Genomic DNA, 10,888 nt, shown 5'->3' with positions numbered 1-10,888 from the left:
TATCCTTTATTTATCATCAAAAATTTTTCTCTTACATTTTCTCTGCCGAATATAAAAAATACATATTTTACCGGCTAACATTCTTTTTAAGTTTTTTATCTCCAAATTTTTGATATCATTTTATAATTGAAAATATTTTAAATATTAAAATGGTATTAATAATTGATATATAAGGCAGTTGATAAATATTTAACTTTTATATAATAAAATAAATCTTAAGATACAAATATTTGGTCGGCTATTTGCGTATAAACGCAGTGAAATATTACTTTTTTCCTTATTTTTTATTCAATGATAGAAATTCTATTGATGAAAATTCATGTTGTATTAATGAATACAGATTTAATCATTCATTATTATGATGAGCATTCATGAATACTTTATTTATCAACGGTTTCAAATTGATAATTAATATTTAATACTGCTAACGCACGAATAATTAACTCGTGTTGAAGTAGATAACGAGAGTGTTTGGTTTACACAAAAGAAAAATAATAATTCCATTAACAAACGATCTGACATGTACAAAAAAATATATATATAAATCTATATAATCTACTAATTGTATAACAAAATAGAAAAAATGACGTTGTTCGGTATGATCAGTTTAACATTCTTAACAGGATATTAATTCGTTTGTTATTATTATTATTCTTATGAAAGGTATTAATTAACTATCTCTACATATTATTATTGATGATCAATTGTTTGAAAAAACCATTCAGTAAATCGTCTTAATTGCTGCGCAGCGGCATGATTTTCATCTTGAAGTCTACGATTTTCATCTCTCAATCTTCGAACCTCATCTTCTAGAGACAATCGTCTACGTGTTTCACGTGCAACTCTCAATTCTAGGTTTGATAAATGACTTTGTAAATCAGTGACTGAGCTACTGGTGTCGTAAATCTTTTCATCACTCCATTCCGGGTCATGTTGTTTCAAAGACCTAGCATTGTTAACATCAGCATGACAATTCACCCATGTGTTGTCGTTGTCACTTTCTCCTTCACTTTTCCCATCCCGAATTGACGTATTCAAGTTATTTGCTGTTTTTAAAGGCACATGTGGTGTTTTAGTAACACGAGGTGATAACCTCTCTTCTTTAGACAATTTATTCTCACTTGGAGCAGGACTTGAATTTGTACTGGTATTAGAGATAACTGTAGCAGGCCTAGCCATAGTTAAAATCACTTCTGATCCAGGATTAGTGTTATCCTGGCGATTTGCTGGAGTTAAAACACTTAATGTAGATGTACTCGTCCCACACAAATTCTCTCTTGATCTACATCTATTTTGAATCTCCAACTCGTTGATATTGTTATTACTATTATTATTGCTGGTGCTATTATTATGACTATTATTGTTTCCCATCATTTTAGAGCCATCATTATTCTTTTCAACTGTAATAATCGCATTACTCTCCCGGTTATTATTCACATTGTCGGTATAATTACTGTCATTGTTGCCACTCAATGTATTACCAGGTATATGATTATCGTCAGCGATATAATCTGGATTAATTAACTTCATCAAGTCCTCTTGAAGTGTGCTAGAAGTTAAATTTGCTGAATTTCTGTGAGGATTTCTTATTGCAGACTTTGGTCGAGGAGATTGATTTCGAGGGCTCGGATTAGCCCTATGCTTTCCGGCTCTTCTTAATCCTGGAGATGAATTTTCTCGAGACGTAGATGATTCATCTTCACTTGGAGTTACAGTTTCAACAACAGTACCTTCTAAAATTCTCATTTCCGGTGGTAAACTTGATGAAGCATAATCCTTTCTCCCATATTCATGTGTTAATTTCCGCGTAAGAACTCGCTCAGGCAAATTGTTCTTAAGGCAAGTTACTTTCTCACCAATTAAAAATTCATGTGCTGTCTCGCAATTTGAATTAACACCATCATCACGTTGTAAAGTTACTTCGTAATTCAAGTCGGAAACTCGTCGATTGCCATCTGAAGTCTCGCCATTTTTTCTATCACAATCATTCTGCAAAAACTCATAAGAACTTACTGGTCTCTCGCGAAGTTTACCGTTAGATTCATGATTATGTGCAGAAGAAGTCACATTTTGATTCTCGACAATTCTTGATTCTTCATAATTTTCATTTTTATTTTTACTTCGGTCCCACTCTACTCTTGTTTCATAATCCTTTGGCTTCCGTTGAATAATACGATTAGAATCGTTATCATAAACAATTCCTTGTTCATTACCATTTACTTGTTCGTTATAACGAATTCCATTGCTGTTCACTGGTTTGGAATAGTTAGAATTTTGGTTTAAAGGTAATGAAGTGGAAGTCGATAATTTTTGATGACCATACCAATATCCATGACTATCTTTTTGCATCCTGGCATAATTTGGTTCCTCTTGATTACTCCGATTAGCTTCATCAAGTCGTTGATAATTATTCTCATGAATGACTCGCGGAGACACATAATTAGGCTCTTTTGAATAGTATTCATGATAGTGTTTAAGTCCATCAGCTTTCCCAAGAGCCGGATCATTCTTCACTCGAGCCGGAAGAGGTGGCGGTGGTGTTCCATCCGTTCGATGACTTGCATTTTGTTCAGGAGCTTCATAAAGGTCATACCACCGTTCATCATGGTTAGTATTCACGTTTGTCATTGAATTTTCCTGAACAAAGCGTGGATCATTAAATGATCGAGAACTAGATCCAGTTCCATATCCAGAGCTATTACTTGATCGTGGGGGACTTAGAGATCTTTCATAATTCTTTTGAACTTGCTGAGCCATCTGTTGACTCGGCACGTTCTCAGAGCTCGATACATTCTCATAGTCACTCTCATAATTAGCAGATAAATACTGACAGGTTTGCAGCGAACAACCTTTTCTCGGTTGCCCGTCATTCGTTGGAGGTATAACGGTCACGGTCACTTGAGCACTGGTTTTTAACAGATCTACCATCTGGTCATGACTCAAGGTCGACACAGCGACCTTGCAGATCTCAACAAGTCTCGAACCTTGTCTAAGTCCAGCTTGCCAAGAGAGACCCATACTTTCGACCTGAGTGACTACTCCATCGGGCTGAACGTGAAACCCCAATTGCCCAAGAGAATTTCTCCTTAACGATAGCTCTGATGCAGGAGATCCTTGAGTTACGGCTCTGAGTCGCGCAACGATTTCCATTATTTCATCTCTTTCTGAATAATCTGGACGCACATGAATGCTTATACATTCTCCTTGATGGTAATACAACCGAAGACTATTTGTTTGAGCATGCCATCCAAGTATGTTTACACACGGTGACACAAAAACAACTTGTCTTGAGTGTTCTTCAATTAATACAATAGTATCTACGCTAATACCCAAATAACAATCAGTATTTTGATTACTCTCTTCAAGTATCACTTGCCAACAAATAGCACCACGTTGAGAGGCATCACAAGCTAATCTCGGACGTATCGGAGCCTTCTTTTTACTGCTAAAAGATAACATAGAAAACTTTTGGCCGGTATCGATGAGAGTCGCTGAAGAATAATTAACCGCAAGGTCTTTTAAATATTCTTGTCTCGTTCTTGTCGCCATTGTTGAGAATTTTTCTGATCTGTGAGCTGCATTCTCAGCATTGATTACTTTAGCAAGAATAAAATCAGCAAAAGACTTTCCTTTGTTAAAAATAGCTCCTGGTGGTACTGGAGGGCCAAAAATTGGTACTTCTTTACTTCTAGAAACTGCTACGCAATACTGTGTATTATCTGTACATGGATTAATTGCCCTGACGATTATAAATACATGTTGAAATTGCGAACGTATTCGTTTCGGACTAAAAGGCAATGCTCCAGGTTCTTGAAATACAATAGTCACAATATCATTGCCAATGTGCCGTTTTCTCAGCAATTGCTGTCGATTATTCGGCGTGAAAGGTAACATAGTGACAACATGAAGAGTCACTTGAGCTCCACGATGAGTTGCAGCAACCGCATGAGTACCAGTGGAATCTGTTCGCGTGTCAAGACCAGCTTTATATCCTTCAAAGCCTCTCAGTCTCACTCTCTGACCAACTGTATCTAAGAATTCAAGGAAAGCAGGTCCGGCATGCTGGTTATTATACATCTCCTCTTCAGTACGTTGCCCTGCTCGACAATATAACACTCCTACTTTATAACGATTAGAGAGACCCTGCTCATCTAATCTACAAAGAGCTTCCTCTGCAGCCGGTGTTCCAAGCCTCAGACATCCAATTTGAACCTCCGGTGCTACCAGTTCTAAAATTTCTCTCGTTGGTATTCTATTACCCGGATGATTCCGTAGTCCTAGAGCTTCCTCAGCAATGGAACCACGAAGAGTTAAAAGTTCTGATGTACGAACGATCACTCTATAATGACTAATGTCTTTACGTATACTAATAGCTACTGGTCCAAGCTGCTCATCCATTCCAAACCAGTTTTGATGTTCTTTACCTAGAAATTAAGTACAAAAGATTTATTTATGATGATTGTTTACGATTAGTAACAGTTTTAATATCTACGTAAGATGTTAATTTACCTAAGAAATATTTCCGATAATATCTTGCACCTTCATCAACACTCTCAATCGGTAGAAGTCTTTTACGTAAAGGGCAGGTGTGTTTCCAGAGTGTTTCTCCTATTGGCGGTTCCAATACAGAAACTCCATAAGCCAAAGAAGGCCTATGAGCACCGATAGTTGCACTAGGAGATCGCGCCAAAGCAACTTCTCGTTCACCTTCTCCGCCAATTTCATTGCGAAAAAAAGGACAAGATTCAAGTAACTCATTGCTTTTACCATCTCCGGGATCATCTTTAGTTTCCGCTCCTTCTGCTTCATTATCAGGTGTTGGTGATCTTATTGTACTAGCAGCAGATGCACCTGTTGCAGTATTTCTTCTTCTTGCAAGCAAGATTCCTCTCAATTTAGCTGCATACCCAAGGTTCGCAGTGAGCGATTGAGTATCATAATGAACAAAAGCTCGTCTACGATGTCTTTCTTCAAGATCACTAGACACAACAGTTCCAGGTGTTGATGCTCCTGATGGACAATTACTTTCCTTACCACCCCACAGTCTATTGAGTTTAAGTCTTAGTTTAGGACTGGAAGCGGAAGGTCCACACACTTCATCAGTAGATGCACCCACATTTAAAGCACCAGCAGAATCTCCATGCGGGTGAAGACGATCTGCTGATGCTCTTCCACTCCTGAAATCTTGAAGCATCGCAAAGATATGATCTCCTGTTGCGTTACCGCCTGCTGGACTGCACTGTCCTGCCACCACATCGATGCTTCCTATGTGAATCAAGCGAATCGATCAGAATCGTATCATATTTCATATTACCATCAGCATAAGGGTTGTGTATATTACTTACCGTGGGATCCATACTCTCGCCGAAGTGGCTGAGCATCCAGTGTCCGTCCTGAACGTTCTGGACTGTGGGGTAATTCTAGGCTGGAATTTGATCTGTGCAAAGTAAGCCCGCCACGACTGACACGACTCCCACCACCGCTACCGCCACTTCCGCCGCCCATCACCGCCAGCTGAGCAATCATCTCGTCATTCTGAAACACAATTATTTTATGTCTCATTACTGATATCTTGGTATTTTACGTACTACTATTTACTCTTTTACTACACAACACTGATAAAGTGAATCACTAATGTCTTGCCAATGATTACGTCAGTAAATGTATCGATATCATTCCATAATCTCATTCGCAACCAACGAAACAGAATACTCAGCATGAGACGTCATCAATGCCTGCACCGACTGAACCAGTTATGCTAATATATCGTGCCGGACATTCTTGAGAATTGGACGCCTCATCCACTGGGCCAATACACTCGTTATGACTTGGATGCTTCAAATACTTGACCTCCGTAATATAATTTATAAATATCTCATTGTTTATTGATTCAAATTAAGACATTTAATTGACTAAAAAATTATCAGAATTTTTTTTTTTTTAGCATAGCTAATTTTTTAAAAAGATTGAATGGTGTGAAGAAAAATCTGAGTAACCTGATCTAGAAAAAAACAACATGGTCATCTTAATGATTCAACCATTTTTTAGAAAGTGACAGCAAGTAGATTGAAAAACAAGAAAAACACGAGTTTACACACTGTTTTAGAATACATATTAAAACATGAGAAATTTTTTTATTGAAAATACAGTTGGAGTATTCTGAAGAGGAAATGTTCAGCTTTCTAATGAAGTCTAGGTAATTGTTGTACGATTATTTTATCATGAATTATAATCATGTTAAATCAAAAGAAAGGTTCTGCTTTAGCAGAATTGATGATGGAAAAAAATACATTGAAAAAGAAAGTGAAGGTTTTGCACTGATTTAAATGATGTATGACAAATTAGCGTTTGATGATGAAGTTGAAGAAAATTTTGAAATCAAGAAGCTTGAAAATTTACTCGAAGCTGCTAGAGAATTTAGCTATTTTTATCAAAGATGCAACCATTACTCAGTGAACTCGGATCAAGTGAGTCTTTTTGCTAGCTTTGATCTTTTTGTGTCAAGCAGTTCTTCCAAGTATGTTGCAGATTTCATATTACTCCTTTTCCCTAATAAGATTCTAAGAAAAATTGATCAATAGACGTATGAGAATCCACATGAAGAGGTTCTTTTGTTGTTCTTTTGTGTTGTTGCATTGGCGCCTAGCGTTGTCTGTCGTAGGGGCATCGAACTCAACTCTGCAAGCCAACTACATCTCGTTGGACTCGTTGGCTCTCGTCTACTCTTTGCCAGCGATCCATCGCAGCTTGTCCATCGCTCGAGAGAAACAATGAAATAGCTACCGGTTTCAATATATGTATAAGTTATACAGATTTTCCCAACATTCAGACGCAACACCTCCAACCGTGACGATACATATAGGTTTCTCTCATTTCTTTTTACAATTTCGCTGTTTTATTGCACGCGCCTCGTCATGCTGTTCTGACCATACCTACATTCATTAACTCAGTTACTCGTTGACTCATAGAACGTAAAAGTCATTTTGGAAAAAAATTCTTGAAAATATTTTTTTTATTTTTTTACCAATCACTTTTATTACAAATTTTTAGCTAATCATTTATAATGCTGCTTTTTTGTTTCTTTTTTAATGAATTATTTCATTCCACAGATTTAATGCTGACAAAGAATTTTTTGGATACTTTTTCTTCAATCTCTTTTCATTCAAGTCACTGAAAGAAAAATTCAATGAATAATCTCAATTCAAAAAAAAAAAAACAATTAATATGTCCAACTGGAAAAAAGATATTTTATGTTGACAATTGTTAACTCAATGTAAACCTGGATAATAAATAGAAATCAAAAGAATATTGACTCATTTGTATGCTTCAGAGATAAATAACGAAAAACATCATGAAATATCTGTTGTTATTTGAATAGATGAATGTTTTTAAAATATTCAATGTTTCCAAGAATGAAAAAAAAATTCTTTGAAAGTATAATTATATTTGTTCACTTGGAAAATGTCAAGTCACTAAGAACAAAAGTTTGTCATGAAATTCATGATAAGATATTTTATGGGAAAATATTAGGTTGAATGCCAAACTGTACTTCATACTAACATAATTCAAGTTATTAAATCAACAAAGATATATATTTATTTAGAAAACTCTATTGTTCTTTTAATTAAAAAATAAACGGAGTATTAAAGTTACTAAGTTACATAAAAGCCAATGTAAATTAATGTTAAACTCATCTTTATTCTGAATAAAAAAAAAAGCTTATTGAATACAATTAATAAGATTATGAGCATCAACATGGAAAGTAGAAGTATATATTTAATATACATAAGCAGTATTGCTTAAATTAAATTAAAGGTAATCTTTTATAAAGAATTAAGGCCAGGATTAAGATTAAATAGTTAGTTTAGCTAGTAAAGGGTGGTGATGGTGAATAAATATACGTATTTCTATGGAAATAATGACTATAAATAAGCAGTAGTTAAAGTTATAGAGTCCAGGATTAGCTTTTAGTGGCTTCTTTGTCCCCGTTCATGAAGAAGTTAAAGAGCTCTTGCATATTTCCCCTGGCTGTAGCTTCCGTTGGTTAATGAATTTTCCATTTGCTATGGCTCGCAAGTCACGAGTGTAGATCAAAACAAGTACATACTTAAGTAGTCATCAAAGTCTTTCTACGCTTTCTCTTTCTCCAACATGTTGCTCAATTAATGATAGATAACTCCATCTTATGCAGTGTCTATTTTTATTTGTCAATTATATCACTTTTAATTAGCAAATTCGTGAATACCTTATTTAAATGCAAATAAGTAGACACTCTACATTTATGTATCCATAAGTTGGAGTAAATGTGGATGAAATGCTTCTAGAATTCTCAGTAGCTATAATATTATGTGCATTGCACTTTTTATCATTTGTTGTATGATTATTTATTTTTTTTTTTTATATATTTTATGTAAGCATCTTTGAACTAAAATATGATTAAAAAAAATTCATCATCAAGTTTGAACATGTATAATAATAACGGTTACATTATAATTCTGATATTACCCTGTTTTCCGGTCATGCAGGTATATTAAAAACCAACGCAGGATTTAACTCATTTATTTAATATTATTCCTTGAGAACAAGGTAAACTAAATGCGCTTTCTAACTCACCATAAACTTCCATTATTTATTTGAAAATAATTAGTGATTTATTTTATTACATCCGGTGTAGAAAAAGTTCAAATAAAATAGCTACTCGTTTTCATCGTGTTAATTATCAAAGTGTTATGATTTAAAGTGTTGTAATACTTTTATTATGAAATAATTAGTTTCTGGTATTTTGAATATTCCTTTTATTACATTCATTTATCATAAAAAATAATAGATTGGAATTTACTTTTATTTATTTATTTTTCTTCTTTGAAAAATAATAATCTTTGAATAACTTTCAACATACTTGAGTACATATTGCAATATTTATTTAAAATTATTTTCTTTTACTTTGAAATGCTAAGAATATTTATTCATTTTGAATTTAATTGAAATAATAATAATAAAAAAAAAAAAAGTTGAAGTGTTAGAATGAAATAAATAACCCAGAATAAAGATGTTCATCAACATAACATAAATTAATAGAGGAATAAACATCAATTAAAATGAATTCAACAAGTTACTTTATCATATTTAAGTAACTCTTAGTTATGATACGGGTTATTCCTCACAATAGGAAGAAGTAGCAACATTCAAGTCAATTTAACATCAAAATCATTTTTCATTTCTCTTTAAAAAAAATAAATATTCATCATTCTTCCCTAAATTTATATTTAAATATATAGCCTAGTAATAAATAACCTGAAATAAAATCAAAGTATTAGAGGTTAAAACTGATTTGATTGGCAGTTATATTTATGGTTCAATATTAAATCAATTTATAAAATGATTAAATATAATATTTACAATATAATTGACATAACAAAAAAAAATAATAATTAATTATTACCTCATTTAAATAACCAATAAACCAATTGAGTTACCAGTCATCCTAACCAATTACTGTATCCTGTCATTATGAATAAACCCATTGTTTCCTACCTCAAGAATAGAAACCTTCTTTCTATAAAACAAATTTTAAAAAAAAAAAAAACTAAAACTCAACACAGATTATCAATCAACAACTTATCAACTTCTGAATCTAAAAGATTGCTTTTTAAAGCAATAAATATAACTTTTTATCACCAATCAACACCAATTTTATGCAATAAAAATAATTTTTATCATACTTATTTTTTTTTTTCTCTGTATTCAATTTTTGTGGTTAATAAATTGATATCAAGGAAACCGAGTTTCTTTACAATGATAAAAATCAATCTTTATAAAAACAATGTGATATAGATAAGAAAAAAGTATGAAACTCACGTTTTCCAATTGAGTTGAATGTCGCTGGCGCGACAGACACGGAAATGCGAGCGGCAGACCGCTCTCCCGTTTCCTCTCCAATATAGCGGTTTCCGCTTCACGATAATTCCTCCTTGATAGTGATTAGTAGTGATATAGTAAAGAATGCGTAAGGATTAAAGGCACGATAAAATCGATTGAATGCAATAACAGAGTACTTATAAGATACCAAGCACTTGCATTGATTAAACTAGCATCACGCAACAAAGATCACTGATATAATCACACGATTACATGGTGAACGTCACTTATACACCAAGCGGAAATAAAAGAAAAAATCACCGCACTAATAATGCTGTTGGTATGTATTAATATAAATATAATAATACTCCACTCCTCAGTGTATCTTTTGTTGTGTGTCACATTCTACGTGAAGGAGTCGCAATGTTTGAATGGCCTCGCTTGGAAAAACAACGGAACACACCACACGAGACCATTTAAAAGGCAACGAAACGCGTCGAGACGCAAAGCGGCCAAGGAAGCAGGAAAAGTAACGTAATAACGCAAGGCACTAGCACAACACAGAAAAGCACATCAAATAGCCAAGGTTCGCTTGAAAGAAGCCTAGCAGAAGCTATAAGACGCTCGCTTTGTCCGACCGAGTTTCACGCAGTGTTTACCTCCTACTCAGCTTCATCATTTTTGTAGGTTCACTATTCCGAAATCGTCTTAAACTTCCAAGACGATACATTACATGATCATACGTAGATTTATGAATGTCTGAATTATTTAATGATTTCATGATTGATTTGTTTAGTTAACTGATCACTCAACCATCAAACTGCAGCATCAATTGACCGTTTTCTTCATCATTCTCTTTGTGTGACGAGAAAAAATGGAGTTTTATATTTTTATTATGGTGTTTAATTCATTGTATAGACAGTCAATGGCACCAGAATCACTTTTATATTGAAGTAAAAAACACCAAGCGATTGAAAACGAAGGCACAAAACACGCGAGTTCTACTACAGAATGTACAATGTGCACGTCG

At 34.0% G+C, this 10,888-nt stretch overlaps 1 protein-coding gene across 1 annotated transcript; it reads right to left on the bottom strand.

Moving 5' to 3' along the window:
- Window positions 1-166: 166 nt before the first annotated feature.
- On the bottom strand, window positions 167-10,283 carry LOC118073185 (signal-induced proliferation-associated 1-like protein 1). The gene is made up of 4 exons (XM_035093529.1): window positions 9,859-10,283; window positions 5,346-5,535; window positions 4,510-5,265; window positions 167-4,424 (listed from the first exon to the last, which is right to left on the bottom strand). The coding sequence occupies exons 2-4, from the start codon at window positions 5,524-5,526 to the stop codon at window positions 691-693; spliced, it is 4,671 nt and encodes a 1,556-aa protein (XP_034949420.1). The 5' UTR covers window positions 5,527-5,535; window positions 9,859-10,283; the 3' UTR covers window positions 167-690.
- Between the last annotated feature and the right edge of the window lie 605 nt (window positions 10,284-10,888).

Source organism: Chelonus insularis, unplaced genomic scaffold (genome assembly GCF_013357705.1).
Source record: "Chelonus insularis isolate UGA/USDA-ARS -01 unplaced genomic scaffold, ASM1335770v1 scaffold_277_pilon, whole genome shotgun sequence".
NCBI classification, from domain to species: Eukaryota; Metazoa; Arthropoda; class Insecta; order Hymenoptera; family Braconidae; genus Chelonus; species Chelonus insularis.
The sequence above is the reverse complement of the archived record's forward strand: the minus strand, read 5'-3'. Positions and strand labels throughout refer to the sequence as shown.

Excerpts from the sequence above, each read along its gene's own strand:
- LOC118073185 (XM_035093529.1), bottom strand. The coding sequence starts at position 5,526 with ATGATTGCTCAGCTGGCGGTGATGGGCGGCGGAAGTGGCGGTAGCGGT. Across the intron at positions 5,266-5,345 it reads GCGAGAGTATGGATCCCACG|GAAGCATCGATGTGGTGGCA; the intron begins GTAAGTAATATA and ends TGATTCACATAG. Across the intron at positions 4,425-4,509 it reads TTATCGGAAATATTTCTTAG|GTAAAGAACATCAAAACTGG; the intron begins GTAAATTAACAT and ends CTTAATTTCTAG.